Source organism: Salvelinus namaycush, unplaced genomic scaffold (assembly GCF_016432855.1).
Source record: "Salvelinus namaycush isolate Seneca unplaced genomic scaffold, SaNama_1.0 Scaffold182, whole genome shotgun sequence".
Lineage (NCBI taxonomy): Eukaryota > Metazoa > Chordata > Actinopteri > Salmoniformes > Salmonidae > Salvelinus > Salvelinus namaycush.
The window spans coordinates 291,916-319,424 of record NW_024058586.1 but is presented as its reverse complement, the minus strand read 5'-3'; the positions used below and the strand labels follow the sequence as shown (position 1 = coordinate 319,424).

General features: G+C 46.0%; 1 protein-coding gene across 1 annotated transcript; it reads right to left on the bottom strand.

The window, feature by feature from the left end:
• Nucleotides 1–1,147: 1,147 nt before the first annotated feature.
• On the bottom strand, nucleotides 1,148–27,509 carry LOC120037702 (deoxyribonuclease gamma-like; the record flags this gene model as incomplete). The annotated part of the gene is made up of 6 exons (XM_038983693.1): nucleotides 27,427–27,509; nucleotides 18,572–18,733; nucleotides 17,715–17,803; nucleotides 17,543–17,632; nucleotides 3,028–3,140; nucleotides 1,148–1,266 (listed from the first exon to the last, which is right to left on the bottom strand). Coding segments are annotated over exons 2-6 (564 nt in total), but the record flags the coding sequence as incomplete, so codon positions are not given.

The window sequence follows — 27,509 nt, the reverse complement described above, 5'->3', positions numbered from 1 at the left end:
AAGCTGATCCTCCTCAGGCCTAGCCAATAGAAAGCTGATCCTCCTCAGGCCTAGCCAATAGAAATCTGATCCTCCTCAGGCCTAGCCAATAGAAAGCTGATCCTCCTCAGGCCTAGCCTATAGAAAGCTGATCCTCCTCAGGCCTAGCCTATAGAAAGCTGATCCTCCTCAGGCCTAGCCAATAGAAAGCTGATGGGATCCTCCTCAGGCCTAGCCAATAGAAAGCTGATCCTCCTCAGGCCTAGCCTATAGAAAGCTGATGGGACCCTCCTCAGGCCTAGCCTATAGAAAGCTGATGGGATCCTCCTCAGGCCTAGACTATAGAAAGCTGATCCTCCTCAGGCCTAGCCTATAGAAAGCTGATCCTCCTCAGGCCTAGCCTATAGAAAGCTGATCCTCCTCAGGCCTAGCCAATAGAAAGCTGATGGGATCCTCCTCAGGCCTAGCCTATAGAAAGCTGATGGGACCCTCTTCAGGCCTAGCCTATAGAAAGCTGATGGGATCCTCCTCAGGCCTAGCCTATAGAAAGCTGATGGGATCCTCCTCAGGCCTAGCCTATAGAAAGCTGATGGGATCCTCCTCTTTTTAATAGAGGCCATCAACTATGTTTTCTCACGCAATTGCATAGCCTATAGAAATGTTGCGCAACAGGAACACTTATTTAATAACATGCATCATCCAGCTATGAGGAGCTGGCTCTTGCTGTGCAACAGGTGAGCCTATTCTGCTCAAACTCTGAATGCCAGGGCTCTTATGACGTGTTTGATTTGATTTTCGATTGAATTTCCATCGATGTGAGTGATTAGAGGGACAATAGAGTGCTGAGTACCGGCCATTAGAGACTGACCATTAACCAGTCTGGTAGGCTACTAACGACAGTTACCGTGACTGTCAGCCTAGTGACGGTCAGTGTGGCAGTAATAGCTGATACAGCCCTAACCAGGTGACAACCACGACACACAGTAAAGTAAAACATGCACAGCCCGGGATTAAATCTGATCACGCTTGTAGCCTGTTTTAAATGTAATGTTTGTGGAGATTGCATTAATGGTAAGCGGTGTATATGTCGGCCCAATGAGAAATGTCCTTTTAAATGGCGCATTAAGACACAAAGCATGATTGGATCGAGTTCTGGCCACAGAAACACTGTTACCTCTGTCTTCCATTTCTTCTTGACATCCAGGAAGACATCGTATAGGGCATCGATCTCTTTAGTAGCGTTGGTGGGAGTGGTGTGCTGGGGTACTAACACAAAGTCCCGTATGGCTGGAGAGAATGAGACAGAGAGATGGTTTGAGAGAGAGATAGAGATGGTGTGAGAGAGAGATGATGAGACAGAGATATGGTTTGAGAGAGAGATAGAGAGGATGAGATAGAGAGATGGTGTGAGAGAGAGAGAGAGATGATGAGACAGAGAGATGGTGTGTGAGAGAGAGAGAGATGATGAGACAGAGATATGGTTTGAGAGAGAGAGAGCGAGGATGAGACAGAGATGGTTTGAGAGAGAGACAGAGAGGATGAGACAGAGAGATGGTGTGAGAGAGAGAGAGAGAGAGAGAGAGATGATGAGACAGAGATATGGTGTGAGAGAGAGAGAGGGGATGAGAGAGATGGTGTGAGAGAGAGAGAGGATGAGACAGAGAGATTGTGAGAGAGAGCGAGGATGAGACAGAGAGATGGTGTGAGAGAGAGAGAGAGAGAGCGAGGATGAGACAGATATGGTGTGAGAGAGAGAGAGAGATACAGAGAGTGAGTGAGAGAGAGAGAGAAAGAGACAGGAAGAGAGTGAGAGAGGCAGGAAGAGAGAGACGGAGAGTGAGAGTGAGAGAGACAGAAAAAGTGTGTTTGTGCGTGTGTATCATTGAATGTGTATGCATCTTTGAAGCTTAAGCTTGCATGTTGGTATTTTTTGTGTTTATCATTTTAGGGAGGGAGAGAGATGGAGATAGAGAGAGACAGAAGGAGAGACAGGGAGAGGCAGGGAGGGAGAGAGTGAGACAGAGGGAGAGGGGGAGAGAGATGAGAGAGGGAGAGAGAGAGATGGAGAGAGAAAGACAGAGAGAGAGATACACAGAGAGAGGGGGAGAGAGAGACAGAGAGAGAAAGAGACAGAGACACAGAGAGAGGGGAGAGACAGATATGGGGAGAGAGGCAGGGAGGGCCTTCTATTCCATCTAAAGGAAAATAAAAGTCGACATACCAATTAGGATCTGGCTAAAACTACTTGAATCAGTTGTAGAACCCATTGCCCTTTATGATTGTCAGGTCTGGGGTCCGCACACCAACCAAGAAAAAAATGGGACAAACAAAATGGGACAAACAAAATGGGACAAACACCAAATTGAGACTGCATGCAGAATTCTGCCCCAGGACAGCAACACAATTAGACCCAAGCAAAACATGAGAAAATATAATTACTTGACACATTGGAAAGAATTAACAAAAAAACTAACTAGAATGCTATTTGGCCCTAAACAAAGAGTACACAGTGGCAGAATACCTGACCACTACATGAGTTAAAGAGACAGAGAGACAGAGAGACAGAGACAGAGAGAGAGAGAGAGAGAGAGAGAGAGAGTTAAAGAGACAGAAAGAGAGAGAGTTAAAGAGACAGACAGAGAGAGAGTTAAAGAGACAGAGACAGAGAGAGAGAGAGAGAGAGTTAAAGAGACAGAGAGACAGAGACAGAGACAGAGAGAGAGACAGATTGATTTAATCTATCATTATTCTCATTAATATTGTTGTTGTAGTTGTTGTTAATGGTAATCCCATTTCCACCACTACTGTTATTATTGCTGTTGGTCCCATCATTTATTGTTATATGTGTACTTTGACAATGTACGTAGTTTAAGAGAGAGAGGCGGAAAAAACAAGACTCCATGTGCTGTGTGATGTCATGTCTGTTTAATTCTATCTCATGATGTTCTCAACTCAATTGTTTTACTCCAATTGACCTGTAATGACATTTGACTACTGTTTGTAACACCCCTATGACAGCTCATAACAGTATTATAACAGCAGTGCTACCTGTCTTGCGGGTGTGAAGGCGGACTATGAAGGGTTCTCTGGAGAAGGCATCTTCATTTCCCGGCAACATGTCAAGATACTGGTACTGATCTGTTACTGTCACAGAGCCGATCCTACAAACACACAGGAATCAGACTTTTATAATCATATAAAAGAGCTTGTCAGACTCAGTCTTGCACAGGTACAGGAGGAAACTTTCAACTGTAACCTTTATTACACCTTTATTTAACTAGGCAAGACAGTTCAGAACACATTCTTATTTACAATGACGGCCTCTCGGGGAACAGTGGGTTAACTGCCTTGTTCAGGGGCAGAAGGACAGATTTTTACCTTGTCAGCTCGGGGTTTACCTTGTCAGCTCCAGCAACCTTTCAGTTACTAGTCCAATGCTCTAACCACTAGGCTACCTGATCTAACCACGAGGCTACCTGCTCTAACCACCAGGCTACCTGCTCTAACCACCAGGCTACCTGATCTAACCACTAGGCTACCTGCTCTAACCACTAGGCTACCTGCTCTAACCACCAGGCTACCTGCTCTAACCACTAGACTACCTGCTCTAACCACTAGGCTACCTGATCTAACCACTAGGCTACCTGATCTAACCACTAGGCTACCTGATCTAACCACTAGGCTACCTGCTCTAACCACCAGGCTACCTGCTCTAACCACCAGGCTACCTGCTCTAACCACCAGGCTACCTGATCTAACCACTAGGCTACCTGCTCTAACCACTAGGCTACCTGCTCTAACCACTAGGCTACCTGCTCTAACCACCAGGCTACCTGCTCTAACCACTAGACTACCTGCTCTAACCACTAGGCTACCTGATCTAACCACTAGGCTACCTGATCTAACCACTAGGCTACCTGATCTAACCACTAGGCTACCTGCTCTAACCACTAGGCTACCTGATCTAACCACTAGGCTACCTGATCTACCCACTAGGCTACCTGATCTAACCACTAGGCTACCTGCTCTAACCACTAGACTACCTGATCTAACCACTAGGCTACCTGATCTAACCACTAGGCTACCGCCTCTAACCACTAGGCTACCTGCTCTAACCACTAGACTACCTGCTCTAACCACTAGGCTACCTGCTCTAACCACTAGGCTACCTGCTCTAACCACTAGGCTACCTGATCTAACCACTAGGCTACCTGATCTAACCACTAGGCTACCTGATCTAACCACAAGACTACCTGCTCTAACCACTAGACTACCTGCTCTAACCACTAGGCTACCTGCTCTAACCACTAGACTACCTGCTCTAACCACTAGGCTACCTGCTCTAACCATTAGGCTACCTGCTCTAACCACTAGGCTACCTGCTCTAACCACTAGACTACCTGATCTAACCACTAGGCTACCTGCTCTAACCACTAGGCTACCTGTCTCTAACCACTAGGCTACCTGCTCTAACCACTAGGCTACCTGCTCTAACCACTAGGCTACCTGATCTAACCACTAGGCTACCGCCTCTAACCACTAGGCTACCTGATCTAATCACTAGGCTACCTGATCTAATCACTAGGCTACCTGATCTAACCACTAGGCTACCTGATCTAATCACTAGGCTACCTGCCTCTAACCACTAGACTACCTGATCTAACCACTAGGCTACCTGATCTAACCACTAGACTACCTGCCTCTAACCACTAGACTACCTGATCTAATCACTAGGCTACCTGATCTAACCAGTAGGCTACCTGATCTAACCACTAGACTACCTGCTCTAACCACTAGGCTACCTGCTCTAACCACTAGGCTACCTGCTCTAACCACTAGGCTACCTGCTCTAATCACTAGGCTACCTGCTCTAACCACTAGACTACCTAATCTAACCACTAGGCTACCTGTCTCTAACCACTAGGCTACCTGCTCTAATTACTAGGCTACCTGTCTCTAACCACTAGGCTACCTGCTCTAACCACTAGGCTACCTGCTCTAACCACTAGGCTACCTGATCTAACCACTAGACTACCTGCTCTAACCACTAGGCTACCTGATCTAACCACTAGGCTACCTGATATAACCACTAGGCTACCTGATCTAACCACTAGGCTACCTGCTCTAACCACTAGACTACCTGATCTAACCACTAGGCTACCTGATCTAACCACTAGGCTACCGCCTCTAACCACTAGGCTACCTGCTCTAACCACTAGACTACCTGCTCTAACCACTAGGCTACCTGCTCTAACCACTAGGCTACCTGCTCTAACCACTAGGCTACCTGCTCTAACCACTAGGCTACCTGATCTAACCACTAGGCTACCTGATCTAACCACTAGGCTACCTGATCTAACGACAAGACTACCTGCTCTAACCACTAGACTACCTGCTCTAACCACTAGGCTACCTGCTCTAACCACTAGACTACCTGCTCTAACCACTAGGCTACCTGCTCTAACCATTAGGCTACCTGCTCTAACCACTAGGCTACCTGCTCTAACCACTAGACTACCTGATCTAACCACTAGGCTACCTGCTCTAACCACTAGACTACCTGCCTCTAACCACTAGGCTACCTGATCTAACCACTAGGCTACCTGATCTAACCACTAGACTAACTGCCTCTAACCACTAGACTACCTGATCTAACCACTAGGCTACCTGATCTAACCACTAGACTACCTTCCTCTAACCACTAGACTACCTGATCTAATCACTAGGCTACCTGATCTAACCAGTAGGCTACCTGATCTAACCACTAGACTACCTGCTCTAACCACTAGGCTACCTGCTCTAACCACTAGGCTACCTGCTCTAACCACTAGGCTACCTGCTCTAACCACTAGGCTACCTGCTCTAACCACTAGGCTACCTGATCTAACCACTAGACTACCTGATCTAACCACTAGGCTACCTGATCTAACCACTAAGCTACCTGATATAACCACTAGGCTACCTGCTCTAACCACTAGGCTACCTGCTCTAACCACTAGGCTACCTGATCTAACCACTAGGCTACCTGGTCTAACCACTAGGCTACCTGATCTAACCACTAGACTACCTGCTCTAACCACTAGACTACCTGATCTAACCACTAGGCTACCTGATCTAAACACTAGGCTACCTGATCTAACCACTAGGCTACCGCCTCTAACCACTAGGCTACCTTCTCTAACCACTAGGCTACCTGCTCTAACCATTAGGCTACCTGCTCTAACCACTAGGCTACCTGCTCGAACCACTAGGCTACCTGCTCTAACCACTAGACTACCTGCTCTAACCACTAGGCTACCTGCTCTAACCACTAGGCTACCTGCTCTAACCACCAGGCTACCTGCTCTAACCACCAGGCTACCTGCTCTAACCACCAGGCTACCTGATCTAACCACTAGGCTACCTGCTCTAACCACTAGGCTACCTGCTCTAACCACTAGGCTACCTGCTCTAACCACTAGGCTACCTGCTCTAACCACCAGGCTACCTGCTCTAACCACTAGGCTACCTGATCTAACCACTAGGCTACCTGATCTAACCACTAGGCTACCTGATCTAACCACTAGGCTACCTGCTCTAACCACTAGGCTACCTGATCTAACCACTAGGCTACCTGATCTACCCACTAGGCTACCTGATCTAACCACTAGGCTACCTGCTCTAACCACTAGGCTACCTGCTCTAACCACTAGGCTACCTGATCTAACCACTAGGCTACCGCCTCTAACCACTAGGCTACCTGCTCTAACCACTAGACTACCTGCTCTAACCACTAGGCTACCTGCTCTAACCACTAGGCTACCTGCTCTAACCACTAGGCTACCTGCTCTAACCACTAGGCTACCTGATCTAACCACTAGGCTACCTGATCTAACCACAAGACTACCTGCTCTAACCACTAGACTACCTGCTCTAACCACTAGGCTACCTGCTCTAACCACTAGGCTACCTGCTCTAACCACTAGGCTACCTGCTCTAACCACTAGACTACCTGATCTAACCACTAGGCTACCTGTCTCTAACCACTAGGCTACCTGTCTCTAACCACTAGGCTACCTGTCTCTAACCACTAGGCTACCTGCTCTAACCACTAGGCTACCTGCTCTAACCACTAGGCTACCTGATCTAACCACTAGGCTACCGCCTCTAACCACTAGGCTACCTGCTCTAACCACTAGGCTACCTGCTCTAACCACTAGGCTACCTGATCTAACCACTAGGCTACCTGATCTAACCACTAGGCTACCTGATCTAACCACAAGACTACCTGCTCTAACCACTAGACTACCTGCTCTAACCACTAGGCTACCTGCTCTAACCACTAGACTACCTGCTCTAACCACTAGGCTACCTGCTCTAACCATTAGGCTACCTGCTCTAACCACTAGGCTACCTGCTCTAACCACTAGACTACCTGATCTAACCACTAGGCTACCTGCTCTAACCACTAGGCTACCTGTCTCTAACCACTAGGCTACCTGTCTCTAACCACTAGGCTACCTGCTCTAACCACTAGGCTACCTGCTCTAACCACTAGGCTACCTGATCTAACCACTAGGCTACCGCCTCTAACCACTAGGCTACCTGATCTAATCACTAGGCTACCTGATCTAATCACTAGGCTACCAGATCTAACCACTAGACTACCTGCCTCTAACCACTAGACTACCTGATCTAACCACTAGGCTACCTGATCTAACCACTAGACTACCTGCCTCTAACCACTAGACTACCTGCCTCTAACCACTAGACTACCTGATCTAATCACTAGGCTACCTGCTCTAACCACTAGACTACCTGCTCTAACCACTAGGCTACCTGCTCTTACCACTAGGCTACCTGATCTAACCACGAGGCTACCTGCTCTAACCACCAGGCTACCTGCTCTAACCACCAGGCTACCTGCTCTAACCACCAGGCTACCTGCTCTAACCACCAGGCTACCTGCTCTAACCACTAGACTACCTGCTCTAACCACTAGGCTACCTGATCTAACCACTAGGCTACCTGATCTAACCACTAGGCTACCTGATCTAACCACTAGGCTACCTGCTCTAACCACTAGGCTACCTGATCTAACCACTAGGCTACCTGATCTACCCACTAGGCTACCTGCTCTAACCACTAGGCTACCTGCTCTAACCACTAGACTACCTGATCTAACCACTAGGCTACCTGATCTAACCACTAGGCTACCGCCTCTAACCACTAGGCTACCTGCTCTAACCACTAGACTACCTGCTCTAACCACTAGGCTACCTGCTCTAACCACTAGGCTACCTGCTCTAACCACTAGGCTACCTGATCTAACCACTAGGCTACCTGATCTAACCACTAGGCTACCTGATCTAACCACAAGACTACCTGCTCTAACCACTAGACTACCTGCTCTAACCACTAGGCTACCTGATCTAACCACTAGACTACCTGCCTCTAACCACTAGACTACCTGATCTAACCACTAGGCTACCTGATCTAACCACTAGACTACCTGCCTCTAACCACTAGACTACCTGCCTCTAACCACTAGACTACCTGATCTAATCACTAGGCTACCTGCTCTAACCACTAGACTACCTGCTCTAACCACTAGGCTACCTGCTCTTACCACTAGGCTACCTGATCTAACCACAAGGCTACCTGCTCTAACCACCAGGCTACCTGCTCTAACGACCAGGCTACCTGCTCTAACCACCAGGCTACCTGCTCTAACCACCAGGCTACCTGCTCTAACCACTAGACTACCTGCTCTAACCACTAGGCTACCTGATCTAACCACTAGGCTACCTGATCTAACCACTAGGCTACCTGATCTAACCACTAGGCTACCTGCTCTAACCACTAGGCTACCTGATCTAACCACTAGGCTACCTGATCTACCCACTAGGCTACCTGATCTAACCACTAGGCTACCTGCTCTAACCACTAGACTACCTGATCTAACCACTAGGCTACCTGATCTAACCACTAGGCTACCGCCTCTAACCACTAGGCTACCTGCTCTAACCACTAGACTACCTGCTCTAACCACTAGGCTACCTGCTCTAACCACTAGGCTACCTGCTCTAACCACTAGGCTACCTGATCTAACCACTAGGCTACCTGATCTAACCACTAGGCTACCTGATCTAACCACAAGACTACCTGCTCTAACCACTAGACTACCTGCTCTAACCACTAGGCTACCTGCTCTAACCACTAGACTACCTGCTCTAACCACTAGGCTACCTGCTCTAACCATTAGGCTACCTGCTCTAACCACTAGGCTACCTGCTCTAACCACTAGACTACCTGATCTAACCACTAGGCTACCTGCTCTAACCACTAGGCTACCTGTCTCTAACCACTAGGCTACCTGCTCTAACCACTAGGCTACCTGCTCTAACCACTAGGCTACCTGATCTAACCACTAGGCTACCGCCTCTAACCACTAGGCTACCTGATCTAATCACTAGGCTACCTGATCTAACCACTAGGCTACCTGATCTAATCACTAGGCTACCTGATCTAACCACTAGACTACCTGCCTCTAACCACTAGACTACCTGATCTAACCACTAGGCTACCTGATCTAACCACTAGACTACCTGCCTCTAACCACTAGACTACCTGATCTAATCACTAGGCTACCTGATCTAACCAGTAGGCTACCTGATCTAACCACTAGACTACCTGCTCTAACCACTAGGCTACCTGCTCTAACCACTAGGCTACCTGCTCTAACCACTAGGCTACCTGCTCTAACCACTAGACTACCTAATCTAACCACTAGGCTACCTGTCTCTAACCACTAGGCTACCTGCTCTAATTACTAGGCTACCTGTCTCTAACCACTAGGCTACCTGCTCTAACCACTAGGCTACCTGCTCTAACCACTAGGCTACCTGATCTAACCACTAGACTACCTGCTCTAACCACTAGGCTACCTGATCTAACCACTAGGCTACCTGATCTAACCACTAGGCTACCTGCTCTAACCACTAGGCTACCTGCTCTAACCACTAGACTACCTGATCTAACCACTAGGCTACCTGATCTAACCACTAGGCTACCGCCTCTAACCACTAGGCTACCTGCTCTAACCACTAGACTACCTGCTCTAACCACTAGGCTACCTGCTCTAACCACTAGGCTACCTGATCTAACCACTAGGCTACCTGATCTAACCACAAGACTACCTGCTCTAACCACTAGACTACCTGCTCTAACCACTAGGCTACCTGCTCTAACCACTAGACTACCTGCTCTAACCACTAGGCTACCTGCTCTAACCGTTAGGCTACCTGCTCTAACCACTAGGCTACCTGCTCTAACCACTAGGCTACCTGCTCTAACCACTAGACTACCTGATCTAACCACTAGGCTACCTGCTCTAACCACTAGGCTACCTGTCTCTAACCACTAGGCTACCTGCTCTAACCACTAGGCTACCTGCTCTAACCACTAGGCTACCTGCTCTAACCACTAGGCTACCTGATCTAACCACTAGGCTACCTGATCTAACCACTAGACTACCTGCCTCTAACCACTAGGCTACCTGCTCTAACCACTAGGCTACCTGCTCTAACCACTAGGCTACCTGCTCTAACCACTAGACTACCTAATCTAACCACTAGGCTACCTGTCTCTAACCACTAGGCTACCTGCTCTAATTACTAGGCTACCTGTCTCTAACCACTAGGCTACCTGCTCTAACCACTAGGCTACCTGCTCTAACCACTAGGCTACCTGATCTAACCACTAGACTACCTGCTCTAACCACTAGGCTACCTGATCTAACCACTAAGCTACCTGATATAACCACTAGGCTACCGCCTCTAACCACTAGGCTACCTGCTCTAACCACTAGACTACCTGCTCTAACCACTAGGCTACCTGATCTAACCACTAGACTACCTTCCTCTAACCACTAGACTATCTGATCTAATCACTAGGCTACCTGATCTAACCAGTAGGCTACCTGATCTAACCACTAGACTACCTGCTCTAACCACTAGGCTACCTGCTCTAACCACTAGGCTACCTGCTCTAACCACTAGGCTACCTGCTCTAACCACTAGGCTACCTGCTCTAACTACTAGGCTACCTGCTCTAACCACTAGACTACCTAATCTAACCACTAGGCTACCTGTCTCTAACCACTAGGCTACCTGCTCTAATTACTAGGCTACCTGTCTCTAACCACTAGGCTACCTGCTCTAACCACTAGGCTACCTGCTCTAACCACTAGGCTACCTGATCTAACCACTAGGCTACCTGCTCTAACCACTAGACTACCTGCTCTAACCACTAGGCTACCTGCTCTAACCACTAGGCTACCTGCTCTAACCACTAGACTACCTGCTCTAACCAGTAGGCTACCTGCTCTAACCACTAGGCTACCTGCTCTAACTACTAGGCTACCTGCTCTAACCACTAGGCTACCTGCTCTAACCACTAGACTACCTGATCTAACCACTAGGCTACCTGCTCTAACCACTAGGCTACCTGATCTAACCACTAGACTACCTGCTCTAACCACTAGGCTACCTGATCTAACCACTAAGCTACCTGATATAACCACTAGGCTACCGCCTCTAACCACTAGGCTACCTGCTCTAACCACTAGACTACCTGCTCTAACCACTAGGCTACCTGATCTAACCACTAGACTACCTTCCTCTAACCACTAGACTATCTGATCTAATCACTAGGCTACCTGATCTAACCAGTAGGCTACCTGATCTAACCACTAGACTACCTGCTCTAACCACTAGGCTACCTGCTCTAACCACTAGGCTACCTGCTCTAACCACTAGGCTACCTGCTCTAACCACTAGGCTACCTGCTCTAACCACTAGGCTACCTGCTCTAACCACTAGACTACCTAATCTAACCACTAGGCTACCTGTCTCTAACCACTAGGCTACCTGCTCTAATTACTAGGCTACCTGTCTCTAACCACTAGGCTACCTGCTCTAACCACTAGGCTACCTGCTCTAACCACTAGGCTACCTGATCTAACCACTAGGCTACCTGCTCTAACCACTAGACTACCTGCTCTAACCACTAGGCTACCTGCTCTAACCACTAGGCTACCTGCTCTAACCACTAGACTACCTGCTCTAACCAGTAGGCTACCTGCTCTAACCACTAGGCTACCTGCTCTAACTACTAGGCTACCTGCTCTAACCACTAGGCTACCTGCTCTAACCACTAGACTACCTGATCTAACCACTAGGCTACCTGCTCTAACCACTAGGCTACCTGCTCTAACCACTAGGCTACCTGCTCGAACCACTAGGCTACCTGCTCTAACCACTAGACTACCTGCTCTAACCACTAGGCTACCTGCTCTAACCACTAGGCTACCTGATCTAATTACTAGGCTACCTGCTCTAACCACTAGGCTACCTGCTCTAACCACTAGACTACCTGCTCTAACCAGTAGGCTACCTGCTCTAACCAGTAGGCTACCTGCTCTAACCACTAGGCTACCTGCTCTAACCACTAGGCTACCTGCTCTAACCACTAGACTACCTGATCTAACCACTAGGCTACCTGCTCTAACCACTAGACTACCTGCTCTAACCACTAGACTACCTGCTCTAACCACTAGGCTACCTGATCTAACCACTAGGCTACCTGATCTAACCACTAGGCTACCTGATCTAACCACTAGGCTACCTGATCTAACCACAAGACTACCTGCTCTAACCACTAGACTACCTGCTCTAACCACTAGGCTACCTGCTCTAACCACTAGACTACCTGCTCTAACCACTAGGCTACCTGCTCTAACCATTAGGCTACCTGCTCTAACCACTAGGCTACCTGATCTAACCACTAGGCTACCTGCTCTAACCACTAGGCTACCTGCTCTAACCACTAGGCTACCTGCTCTAACCACTAGGCTACCTGTCTCTAACCACTAGGCTACCTGCTCTAACCACTAGGCTACCTGCTCTAACCACTAGGCTACCTGATCTAACCACTAGGCTACCGCCTCTAACCACTAGGCTACCTGATCTAATCACTAGGCTACCTGATCTAACCACTAGGCTACCTGATCTAATCACTAGGCTACCTGATCTAACCACTAGACTACCTGCCTCTAACCACTAGACTACCTGATCTAACCACTAGGCTACCTGATCTAACCACTAGACTACCTGCCTCTAACCACTAGACTACCGGATCTAATCACTAGGCTACCTGATCTAACCAGTAGGCTACCTGATCTAACCACTAGACTACCTGCTCTAACCACTAGGCTACCTGCTCTAACCACTAGGCTACCTGCTCTAACCACTAGGCTACCTGCTCTAACCACTAGACTACCTAATCTAACCACTAGGCTACCTGTCTCTAACCACTAGGCTACCTGCTCTAATTACTAGGCTACCTGTCTCTAACCACTAGGCTACCTGCTCTAACCACTAGGCTACCTGCTCTAACCACTAGGCTACCTGATCTAACCACTAGACTACCTGCTCTAACCACTAGGCTACCTGATCTAACCACTAGGCTACCTGATATAACCACTAGGCTACCTGATCTAACCACTAGGCTACCTGCTCTAACCACTAGACTACCTGATCTAACCACTAGGCTACCTGATCTAACCACTAGGCTACCGCCTCTAACCACTAGGCTACCTGCTCTAACCACTAGACTACCTGCTCTAACCACTAGGCTACCTGCTCTAACCACTAGGCTACCTGATCTAACCACTAGGCTACCTGATCTAACCACTAGACTACCTGCTCTAACCACTAGGCTACCTGCTCTAACCACTAGACTACCTGCTCTAACCACTAGGCTACCTGATCTAACCACTAGGCTACCTGATCTAACCACTAGGCTACCTGATCTAACCACTAGGCTACCTGATCTAACCACAAGACTACCTGCTCTAACCACTAGACTACCTGCTCTAACCACTAGGCTACCTGCTCTAACCACTAGACTACCTGCTCTAACCACTAGGCTACCTGCTCTAACCATTAGGCTACCTGCTCTAACCACTAGGCTACCTGCTCTAACCACTAGACTACCTGATCTAACCACTAGGCTACCTGCTCTAACCACTAGGCTACCTGTCTCTAACCACTAGGCTACCTGCTCTAACCACTAGGCTACCTGCTCTAACCACTAGGCTACCTGATCTAACCACTAGGCTACCGCCTCTAACCACTAGGCTACCTGATCTAATCACTAGGCTACCTGATCTAACCACTAGGCTACCTGATCTAATCACTAGGCTACCTGATCTAACCACTAGACTACCTGCCTCTAACCACTAGACTACCTGATCTAACCACTAGGCTACCTGATCTAACCACTAGACTACCTGCCTCTAACCACTAGACTACCGGATCTAATCACTAGACTACCGGATCTAATCACTAGGCTACCTGATCTAACCAGTAGGCTACCTGATCTAACCACTAGACTACCTGCTCTAACCACTAGGCTACCTGCTCTAACCACTAGGCTACCTGCTCTAACCACTAGGCTACCTGCTCTAACCACTAGGCTACCTGCTCTAACCACTAGACTACCTAATCTAACCACTAGGCTACCTGTCTCTAACCACTAGGCTACCTGCTCTAATTACTAGGCTACCTGTCTCTAACCACTAGGCTACCTGCTCTAACCACTAGGCTACCTGCTCTAACCACTAGGCTACCTGATCTAACCACTAGGCTACCTGATATAACCACTAGGCTACCTGATCTAACCACTAGGCTACCTGCTCTAACCACTAGACTACCTGATCTAACCACTAGGCTACCTGATCTAACCACTAGGCTACCGCCTCTAACCACTAGGCTACCTGCTCTAACCACTAGGCTACCTGCTCTAACCACTAGGCTACCTGATCTAACCACTAGGCTACCTGATCTAACCACTAGGCTACCTGATCTAACCACTAGACTACCTGCTCTAACCACTAGGCTACCTGCTCTAACCACTAGACTACCTGCTCTAACCACTAGGCTACCTGCTCTAACCACTAGGCTACCTACTCTAACCATTAGGCTACCTGCTCTAACCACTAGGCTACCTGCTCTAACCACTAGGCTACCTGCTCTAACCACTAGACTACCTGATCTAACCACTAGGCTACCTGCTCTAACCACTAGGCTACCTGTCTCTAACCACTAGGCTACCTGCTCTAACCACTAGGCTACCTGCTCTAACCACTAGGCTACCTGCTCTAACCACTAGGCTACCTGATCTAACCACTAGGCTACCTGATCTAACCACTAGACTACCTGCCTCTAACCACTAGGCTACCTGATCTAACCACTAGGCTACCTGATCTAATCACTAGGCTACCTGATCTAACCACTAGACTACCTGCCTCTAACCACTAGACTACCTGATCTAACCACTAGGCTACCTGATCTAACCACTAGACTACCTTCCTCTAACCACTAGACTATCTGATCTAATCACTAGGCTACCTGATCTAACCAGTAGGCTACCTGATCTAACCACTAGACTACCTGCTCTAACCACTAGGCTACCTGCTCTAACCACTAGGCTACCTGCTCTAACCACTAGGCTACCTGCTCTAACCACTAGGCTACCTGCTCTAACCACTAGGCTACCTGCTCTAACCACTAGGCTACCTGCTCTAACCACTAGACTACCTAATCTAACCACTAGGCTACCTGTCTCTAACCACTAGGCTACCTGCTCTAATTACTAGGCTACCTGTCTCTAACCACTAGGCTACCTGCTCTAACCACTAGGCTACCTGCTCTAACCACTAGGCTACCTGATCTAACCACTAGACTACCTGATCTAACCACTAGGCTACCTGATCTAACCACTAAGCTACCTGATATAACCACTAGGCTACCTGCTCTAACCACTAGGCTACCTGCTCTAACCACTAGGCTACCTGATCTAACCACTAGGCTACCTGCTCTAACCACTAGACTACCTGCTCTAACCACTAGACTACCTGATCTAACCACTAGGCTACCTGATCTAAACACTAGGCTACCTGATCTAACCACTAGGCTACCGCCTCTAACCACTAGGCTACCTTCTCTAACCACTAGGCTACCTGCTCTAACCATTAGGCTACCTGCTCTAACCACTAGGCTACCTGCTCGAACCACTAGGCTACCTGCTCTAACCACTAGACTACCTGCTCTAACCACTAGGCTACCTGCTCTAACCACTAGGCTACCTGATCTAATTACTAGGCTACCTGCTCTAACCACTAGGCTACCTGCTCTAACCACTAGACTACCTGCTCTAACCAGTAGGCTACCTGCTCTAACCACTAGGCTACCTGCTCTAACTACTAGGCTACCTGCTCTAACCGCTAGGCTACCTGCTCTAACCACTAGACTACCTGATCTAACCACTAGGCTACCTGCTCTAACCACTAGGCTACCTGCTCTAACCACTAGGCTACCTGCTCGAACCACTAGGCTACCTGCTCTAACCACTAGACTACCTGCTCTAACCACTAGACTACCTGCTCTAACCACTAGGCTACCTGCTCTAACCACTAGGCTACCTGATCTAATTACTAGGCTACCTGCTCTAACCACTAGGCTACCTGCTCTAACCACTAGACTACCTGCTCTAACCAGTAGGCTACCTGCTCTAACCACTAGGCTACCTGCTCTAACTACTAGGCTACCTGCTCTAACCACTAGGCTACCTGCTCTAACCACTAGACTACCTGATCTAACCACTAGGCTACCTGCTCTAACCACTAGGCTACCTGCTCTAACCAGTAGGCTACCTGCTCTAACCACTAGGCTACCTGCTCTAACTACTAGGCTACCTGCTCTAACCACTAGGCTACCTGCTCTAACCACTAGGCTACCTGCTCTAACCACTAGGCTACCTGCTCTAACCACTAGGCTACCTGCTCTAACCACTAGGCTACCTGCTCTAACTACTAGGCTACCTGCTCTAACTACTTGGCTACCTGCCGCCCCCAATAAAGGTGATGATGATAGTTGGTCTCACCTGAACACATACTGCTCCTGGTAGCTAGGTGTCCTGGTCTCACCTGAACACATACTGCTCTTCTTAGCTAGGTGTCCTGGTCTCACCTGAACACATACTGCTCCTGGTAGCTAGGTGTCCTGGTCTCACCTGAACACAAACACATACTGCTCCTGGTAGCTAGGTGTCCTGGTCTCACCTGAACACATACTGCTCCTGGTAGCTAGGTGTCCTGGTCTCACCTGAACACATACTGCTCCTGGTAGCCAGGTGTCCTGGTCTCACCTGAACACAAACACATACTGCTCCTGGTAGCTAGGTGTCCTGGTCTCACCTGAACACATACTGCTCCTGGTAGCTAGGTGTCCTGGTCTCACCTGAACACATACTGCTCCTGGTAGCTAAGTGTCCTGGTCTCACCTGAACACATACTGCTCTTGTTAGCTAGGTGTCCTGGTCTCACCTGAACACATACTGCTCCTGGTAGCTAGGTGTCCTGGTCTCACCTGAACACATACTGCTCTTGTTAGCTAGGTGTCCTGGTCTCACCTGAACACAAACACATACTGCTCCTGGTAGCTAGGTGTCCTGGTCTCACCTGAACACAAACACATACTGCTCCTGGTAGCTAGGTGTCCTGCCCAGCCGCTCACTGATCACATAATCATACTGGTTCTTGCTGTTATGCCTGACAGAGAAGAGAAAACCCTCTTAATATACACACTTACATTTACAACCTCAGAAAACATGGATATTTATGTGTGTTTGACCTGTTAAGTTCAGTTATCAGCAGGGGTATAGCTTTCTGTTTAGTGTCTCTCACTTCCTGTAGCAGGCACACATCACAACGAGACACGATCTGAAACACACACACAGTGGGATAACACACACACTGTGGGATAACACACACACACAGTGGTATAACAGAAGTACACACACACACACACACACACACACTTGCACAGTGGTATAACAGAAGTACACACACACACAGACACACAGACACACAGTGGGATACATTTTCAGCTTTAATCTGGAAATAGGAGGATGGTTTATTAAGTGTCTGGGTGTGTATAAGGAAGTTGTGGTATGGAAGGGTCAGCTCTCACACACCTCTCCTCACTTCACCTCTCCTCTCCTCTCCTCACCTCACCTCACCTCTCCTCTCCTCTCCTCTCCTCTCCTCTCCTCTCCTCTCCTCTCCTCTCCTCACCTGCACTCACCTGAACTCACCTCACTTTCCTCTCCTCTCCTCTCCTCTCCACCTCTCCTCCTCACCTCTCCTCACTTCACCTCCTCACCTCACTTCTCCTCACTTCTCCTCAACTCACCTCTCTTATCCTCTCCTCTCTATCATGTCTGTACAGGTCTCTATGTCAGGTTCTGACTGCTTCAGTCATGAGATCATATGTCATCCAGGTTCACTCACACACAGCCCTCTGATAAGCCCTGCTGCAGCCTGCGAGTGTGTGTAGGTATGTAGGTGTGTGTGTATAGCTGGTTGCCCCTCGAGTGTGTTTGTAGGTTTGTGTATAGCTGGTTGACCCTGCGAGTGTGTGTGTGTGTGTGTGTGTGTGTGTGTGTGTGTGTGTGTGTGTGTGTGTGTATGCACACATGAAACTCTCACCCGTATTAGTGTGTGCATGACTTCAGTGTTGCGTGACTTGGAGTCTCCGAAGCTTTGGACGTTAAAGGCACAAATCTTAAACCCTGAGGTCAGCTTCACCCCGCTCAGAGAGAGGAGGAAGAGGAGGAGGAGGAGGGAGGAAGAGGAGGACATGGTGCCAAGCTGTGGAAGAGGCAGAATCTTGTTAATCAGCCAGTCATCCAGCCAGTCAGTCAGCCAGCCAGCCAGCCAGTCAGTCAGTCAGTCAATCAGCCAATCAGTCAGTCAGCCAGTCAGTCAGTCAGCCAATCAGTCAGTCAGCCAGCCAATCAGTCAGTCAGCCAGTCAATCAGTCAGTCACAAAGTTATGTAGAAATCTCTCAATAATCATATTGTGTACCCTATATCAGTGGTTTTCAAACCTCTCCTTGTTAAATAGAAATCTCCATTGTTGTGTTGCTACCGTGCTGTGTTGTTGTCATGTGTTGCTACCGTGCTGTGTTGTTGTCATGTGTTGCTACCGTGCTGTGTTGTTGTCATGTGTTGCTACCGTGCTGTGTTGTTGTCATGTGTTGCTACCGTGCTGTGTTGTTGTCATGTGTTGCTACCGTGCTGTGTTGCTACCCTTTTGTTGTCATGTTGTGTTGCTACTGTGTTGTTGTCATGTGTTGCTACCGTGCTGTGTTGTTGTCATGTTGTGTTGCTACCGTGCTGTGTTGTTGTCATGTGTTGCTACCGTGCTGTGTTGTTGTCATGTGTTGCTACCGTGCTGTGTTGTTGTCATGTGTTGCTACCGTGCTGTGTTGTTGTCATGTGTTGCTACCGTGCTGTGTTGCTACCCTTTTGTTGTCATGTTGTGTTGCTACTGTGCTGTGTTGTTGTCATGTGTTGCTACCGTGCTGTGTTGCTACCCTTTTGTTGTCATGTTGTGTTGCTACTGTGCTGTGTTGTTGTCATGTGTTGCTACCGTGCTGTGTTGCTACCCTTTTGTTGTCATGTTGTGTTGCTACTGTGTTGTTGTCATGTTGTGTTGCTACTGTGTTGTTGTCATGTGTTGCTACCGTGCTGTGTTGTCATGTGTTGCTACCATGTTGTGTTGCTGTCATGTTGTGTTGCTACCATGCTGTGTTGTCATGTGGTGCTACCATGCTGTGTTGTCATGTGTTGCTGCCATGTGTTGCTACTGTGTTGTTGTCATTTTGTGTTGCTGCCATGCTGTGTTGCCATGTGGTGCTGCCATGTTGTGCTGTTGTCTTTGATCTCTCTTTATATAGTGTTGTGGTGTCGTGATGTGTGGTTTGTAGTACATTTTTATTTTTAATCCCAGCAGGAATCATTTTGCCTCTAGGTAGGCCGTCATTGTAAATAAGAATTTGTTTTTAACTGACTTAGTTAAATAAAGGTTCAATGAAATAAAAACATTTATTTGAACTATTCTAGAGTTAATGAAACTGATGCTAACATGCTGCTAACAGTTTAGCTTCCTCCGCTGTCCAACTACCCCATACTGGGCTTGAACCAGTGATCCTCTGATCACAAACACAAGTAACCGTGCTCCTTGACAATGCCCAGGGGTGTGAGCCACCCAAATGTTCCCTCTTGGATGGCTCCATCCATGACACTTCAAGCTAGCTGTGGAGTGAGCTTATGGCACATTCTTAACTCTGCTACGCTAGCACACCTGATTACACTTCTCAACTAAAACCAGTGGCCCAGGGACCCCTCTCAGGCAGACCAGTGGCCCAGGGACCCCTCCCAGGCAGACCAGTGGCCCAGGGACCCCTCCCAGGCAGACCAGTGGCCCAGGGACCCCTCCCAGGCAGACCAGTGGCCCAGGGACCCCTCCCAGGCAGACCAGTGGCCCAGGGACCCCTCCCAGGCAGACCAGTGGCCCAGGGACCCTATTAGCAGGTGCTTTGTCAAAGCCTATGTCAGATACTACAGAGAGTGTAATTGGCTCAATATTAGGAGTTGAGAAATAAAGTTGACATCATTAGACAGATGAGATTCTCCTCTTCTCTACTGTAAACTCTTAGACAGATGAGATTCTCCTCTTCTCTACTGTAAACTCTTAGAAAGATATTATCCTCTTCTCTACTGTAAACTCTTAGACAGATGATATCCTCCTCTTCTCTACTGTAAACTCTTAGACAGATGAGATTCTCCTCTTCTCTACTGTAAACTCTTAGAAAGATGATATTATCCTCTTCTCTACTGTAAACTCTTAGACAGATGATATTCTCCTCTTCTCTACTGTAAACTTAGACAGATGATATTCTCCTCTTCTCTACTGTAAACTCTCAGAAAGATGATATTCTCCTCTTCTCTACTGTAAACTCTTAGAAAGATGATATTCTCCTCTTCTCTACTGTAAACTCTTAGAAAGATGATATTCTCCTCTTCTCTACTGTAAACTCTTAGACAGATGATATTCTCCTCTTTTCTACTGTAAACTCTTAAAAAGATGATATTCTCCTCTTCTCTACTGTAAACTCTTAGACAGATGATATTCTCCTCTTCTCTACTGTAAACTCTTAGACAGATGAGATTCTCCTCTTTTCTACTGTAAACTCTTAAAAAGATGATATCCTCCTGTTCTCTACTGTAAACTCTTAGACAGATGAGATTCTCCTCTTTTCTACTGTAAACTCTTAAAAAGATGATATTCTCCTCTTCTCTACTGTAAACTCTTAGACAGATGATATCCTCCTCTTCTCTACTGTAAACTCTTAGACAGATGATATTCTCCTCTTCTCTACTGTAAACTCTTACAGATGAGATTCTCCTCTTTTCTACTGTAAACTCTTAAAAAGATGATATTCTCCTCTTCTCTACTGTAAACTCTTAGACAGATGATATTCTCCTCTTCTCTACTGTAAACTCTTAGACATATTATATTCTCCTCTTCTCTACTGTAAACTCTTAGAAAGATGATATTCTCCTCTTCTCTACTGTAAACTCTTAGACAGATGATATTCTCCTCTTCTCTACTGTAAACTCTTAGACAGATGATATTATCCTCTTCTCTACTGTAAACTCTTAGAAAAAAGGATCCCAAAAGGGTTCTTCAGCTGTGCCGATAGGACAAGCCTTTTTGGTTTGAGGTACAAACCCTGTTTGGTTCCATGTAGAACCCTCTGTAGAAAGGCTTCTACATGGAACCCCAAGAGTTCTACCTGGAACCAAAATGGTTCTACCTGGAACCAAAAGAAGGTTCTTCAGAGGGGTCACCCTACTGGGACAGTCGGAGAACCCTTTAAGGTTCTAGATAGCAACTTATTTTCTAAGAGTGTAGGCATGCAATTAAAAAAACATGTTTCGTTGTTGCTAATAATATTCATAAAAACATTGAAATAAAAGTTTTAAAAAACCATTTTTGGTTGCAGACTCCCTGCAGTACCTCCATGGAACCCTATAGGGCGAGACCCCTGATTGAATATCCCTGAACTAAAATATACACAACTTCAGTCCCACACAGTTTAACGTTATAGTACCGTGAGACAGAAAGATTATGATGAAGATAAATAAAAAATAAATGTCTCCTTCAGATTCATACTGACACTATTATTATGTCAAATTAATGTAGGAGTGTATAACACATTAGATCTGGTAGAAAATAATACAAACCCCAAAAAATATGCGTTTTATTTTTTTTAGCATCTTAGAAATTCAAGAGAAATTCCATACATAGAGATAGGATTCTAGGTGTAATTTAGATGTTGTCCACAAGATGGCAGCAATGTGTGTGCAACATTTCAGACTGATCCAGTGAAGAATTACATCACTTCCCAACATTTCGTATCAAGTCTGCCATGAGTTTGCCCGAATGTGCCGAATTGGTCAATTGATACATTTTCAAGTACATAACTATAGAGAACATACAAAAATTATATGGTAATAAAAAAATCAAGTTTACACACTCCAAGGAATGTCATACATGATGGATCATTAGTTTCCCTACAGAAAATACACTAACCTTCACACATCTAGATGACGGTTGGGGTGGGTGTGGAGCCAGAGACAGCAGTGGGGTCAAACTGTAGAACCCAGTTTCTACATTTGAATATAAAAATTGATTTTTTCAAGCAAAACTAGACTACATTTTATCTCTGGGACCCTCAGGATGACAAATCAGAGCAAGATTACTGAATGTACATTATTTACCTTCAGAGGTTAATGTATCAAACCAATTGCCGTGATAAAGTGTTTTGTTGTTGTGCACTTTCCTCAAACAATAGCATGGTATTTTTGTTGTTATAATAGCTACTGTAAATTGGACACTGCAGTTAGATTAACAAGAATATTGAGCAACAACTGTCCCGGTTTATGGACACCGATCCTGTAGACTTTTGTTATATATCGAGCTGACTAGCACTCTTTTACTCAGCATGACAAATAAGAAAATTACGAGGAGAGGAGAGAAATCACACTAAATCATCTTTATAACGCTCTTTCAGAATGCTGTGATTGGCTTGAATGTCTAGCCTGGTGCCAGATCTGTTTGGCAATCAGTCTATTGAAAGTCATGTTGAGTCACGTAACTTCTTCATACCTTCTCTCCAGTTTCCCGCTAAGCTCTTGTACCTCACACCTTCTCTCCAGTTTCCAGCTAAGCTCTTGTACCTCACACCTTCTCTCCAGTTTCCAGCTAAGCTCTTGTACCTCACACCTTCTCTCCAGTTTCCAGCTAAGCTCTTGTACCTCACACCTTCTCTCCAGTTTCCAGCTAAGCTCTTGTACCTCACACCTTCTCTCCAGTTTCCAGCTAAGCTCTTGTACCTCACACCTTCTCTCCAGTTTCCAGCTAAGCTCTTGTACCTCACACCTTCTCTCCAGTTTCCAGCTAAGCTCTTGTACCTCACACCTTCTCTCCAGTTTCCAGCTAAGCTCTTGTACCTCACACCTTCTCTCCAGTTTCCAGCTAAGCTCTTGTACCTCACACCTTCTCTCCAGAATGTTCATGATGTACCTGCAACAACTGTTGACAGACATAGCTGGTAAATTCTCTCTGGCTATCTACTCCGATTTCAAAGTATTCTCGTCTGTGTGGCAGAGCGCAGAATAACTGACGAAGTTACGAACACTCAAAATCCGTTGAATATGGCCAGTGTCAGTAAATGTTGGCAAAAAAGCATAATTAAATTGTTGCCAGCAGTACAGTTAGTCACCAACACTCTAGATAACATAAAAACAGCCTAACCAGCTGTGCTAGGGCGAGTAAAATGGTCAGAGTGGTCACTCTCATTTGTGTCTGGAAGTAGCTAGCAAGCTAGCCAATGTTAGCCAGTTAGCTTGGGTGCTTGACTGCTGTTAGGACAGAACGCTTGGATGAATCCTACGCCTTGGCCAGATCGTCCAATGTGGTGCTCTGAACGCTCCTTAAAGAGATGGGCGGGGCTAAAGCTTAAGATGGTGTGAACGATGCTGAATGGGTGTAGACAAAGAAGAGCTCTCCAGTAGGTACCAAAACATTCAAAGGTCATTTTCAGAATAACTTTCACATTGTTCCTCAACTTTAGTGTATGATATACCATTTTCTAGTCTCTACTTTTATCCCTTGTAAAAAAAAAAAAACTCTGGTCATGATGTTGATATATATTTTTGGAGTTAAAACGACACTAAACGGAGTAAATGTAAGCAACTAACTCCAATTGCCATTTAACTCTTTTCAATGCTGTTTTTATTCAACTCTATTGCAGCTTTTTTGCGTTGTTTTGAATGAACAGTCAACTACAGATGACTTCCTTTGAGTTATAAAGGGGCCTTATTTAAATATTTCCTAATGTGTCACATTATGGGAACAGTCAACTACAGATGACTTCCTTTGAGTTATAAGGGGCCTTATTTAAATATTTCCTAATGTGTCACATTATGGGCGGTTTGCAATGGGATATAAAATCTCTTGATATCACATTGCAACTGACAGGAAGATATCCAGCACTTTTACGTCATTCACGACTTGCATTTAGAATGCCTGTTAGTGTAGCGAAGTAAATCTGGTCCATGAAGACTTCCTACAGTATCTAACTGGAACAACTCTCTCACTAACGGTTGATATAAATCTGGTCCATGAAGACTACCTACAGTATCTAACTGGAACAACTCTCTCACTAACGGTTGATATAAATCTGGTCCATGAAGACTACCTACAGTATCTAAACTGGAACAACTCTCTCACTAACGGTTGATATAAATCTGGTCCATGAAGACTACCTACAGTATCTAACTGGAACAACTCTCTCACTAACGGTTGATATAAATCTGGTCCATGAAGACTACCTACAGTATCTAACTGGAACAACTCTCTCACTAACGGTTGATATAAATCTGGTCCATGAAGACTACCTACAGTATCTAAACTGGAACAACTCTCTCACTAACGGTTGATATAAATCTGGTCCATGAAGACTACCTACAGTATCTAACTGGAACAACTCTCTCACTAACGGTTGATATAAATCTGGTCCATGAAGACTACCTACAGTATCTAACTGGAACAACTCTCTCACTAACGGTTGATATAAATCTGGTCCATGAAGACTACCTACAGTATCTAACTGGAACAACTCTCTCACTAACGGTTGATATAAATCTGGTCCATGAAGACTACCTACAGTATCTAACTGGAACAACTCTCTCACTAAGAGTTGATATAAATCTGGTCCATGAAGACTACCTACAGTATCTAACTGGAACAACTCTCTCACCAACGGTTGATATAAATCTGGTCCATGAAGACTACCTACAGTATCTAAACTGGAACAACTATCTCACTAACGGTTGATTTAAATTCAACCACTTACAGATTGAATTAGGTCAGAAAAAAATGTCTCATCTTTGTGTAGCATTATCAAAAACAATGTACATGTGAAAACACAAATATTGGAACAAACAATTTAAAAAAATCTACCTGCAACAGAGCATACTGGGAAATATGACAATGAGGCCCCTCCCACATAGATTGAACGCCCTGTCCTCTGGATACTCTTAATGAAGTTAAAAGTATTCTGTCCCAATGAACGCCAGTCATCGACACTAACTCCAGGGACCATATAACTCTCTTGAGGGTTGAGGTAACTCTAATTTCAATTATCCTTAATTTACTGAGGCATAGTAGAGAAATGTAACGCACACACACCCCACATACAGGGCCTTCAGAAAGTATTCACACACAAAATTTAATTTTGTTTTACAGTCTGATTTTACATTTATTACATTGAAATGTTGTGTCACTGGTCTACACACAATACCCCATAATGTCAAAGTGGAATTCTGCTTTTAGACATTTTTACAGATTAATTAAAAATGAAAAGCTGAAATGTCTTGAGTCAATAAGTATTCAACCCCTTTGTTATGACAATCCTAAATAATTCAAAAGTAAAAATGTGCTTAACAAGCCACATAATAAGTTGCATGGACTCACTCTGTGTGTAATAATAGAGTTGAACATGTTTTGTTATGACTTCCTCATCTCTCTACCCGACACATAGAATTATCTGGAAGGTCCCTCTGTCGAGCAGTGAATTTCAAAAACAGATTCAACCACAAAGACCAGGGAGATTTTCCAATGCCTCGCAAAGAAGGGAACCTATTGGTAGATGGGTAAAAAAAATGAAAATACAGACATTGAATATCCCTTTGAGCACGGTGAAGCTATTCATTACACTTTGGATGGTGTATCAATACACCCAGTCACTACAAAGATACAGGCATCCTTCCTAACTCAGTTGCCAGAGATGAAGGAAACTGCTCAGGGATTTCACCATGAGGCCAATAGGGACTTTTAAACAGTTACAGAGTTTACACAACAACACATCACTGAGTACCACTCCTCATATTTTCAAGCATGGTGGTGGGTGCATCATGTTATGGGTATGCTTGTCATCGTTAAGGATTAGAGTGCATGGTGGTGTCTGCATCATGTTATGGGTATGCTTGTCATCGTTAAGGACTGGGGAGTTTTTTAGGAATAAAAGAAACAATACAGCTAAGCACAGTCAAAATCCTAGACGAAAACCTGGTTGTCTGCTTTCAAACAGACACTGGGAGACAAATTCACCTTTCAGCAGGACAATAACCTAAAACAAACATGCCAAGACAACATTGAATGTTCCTGAGTGGCCTAGTTACAGCTTCGATTTAAATCGGCTTGAAAATACTTGAAAATACTTGAAAATACTTGAAAATACTTGAAAAAGGGCTGTCTATCAATGATCTACAACCAACTTGACAGAGGTTGAAGAATTCAAAAAAGGATCATGTGCAAATATTGTACAATCCAGGTTTGCAAATCTCTTAGAGACTTACCCAGAAAGACTCACAGCTATAATCACTGCCAAAGGTGATTCTAACATGTATTGACTCAGGGGTGTGAATACTTATGTAAATTATGTCATTATAGGGTATTGTGTGTAGATGGGTGAGAAAAAAAATCAATTTAATCCGTTTTGAATTCAGGCTGTAACACCACAACATGTGGAATAAGTCAAGGGGTATAAATACTTTCTGAAGGCCCGGAACCTGAGTCACCTCTATTACACCCACTGCTCCTTAGCCGACTGTACTAGAACAGACGCTGTACGAAGGAGAATCACAGTGAAATACTATGGGCCACCTCATGTCTGTTAGTACTGATATCTCGCTCCTTCTCTCACACACAACCACACAAAAAACACTCTCGCAAGAAACACATTGGACACACTAAAGGAGACCGGAGTCCCATAACTTTTACTATATAATAGTGTGGAACAAATTCTCCATTGACGTTTAGTATATAAATACAGATGTGGGACGGAGGCTAAGAAATAAGGTTGACAGAGGAGACAAAGACGAGACACACACAGATAAATGACATTAGATTCTGTGGTCTTACTAACTTGGTGGAGTCGGCTTACTTCCTTCTTCCTGGTTCAAGAGAACACTGCCCCGCTGCTACACTCTCTGTCCCTCCCCCCTCTGC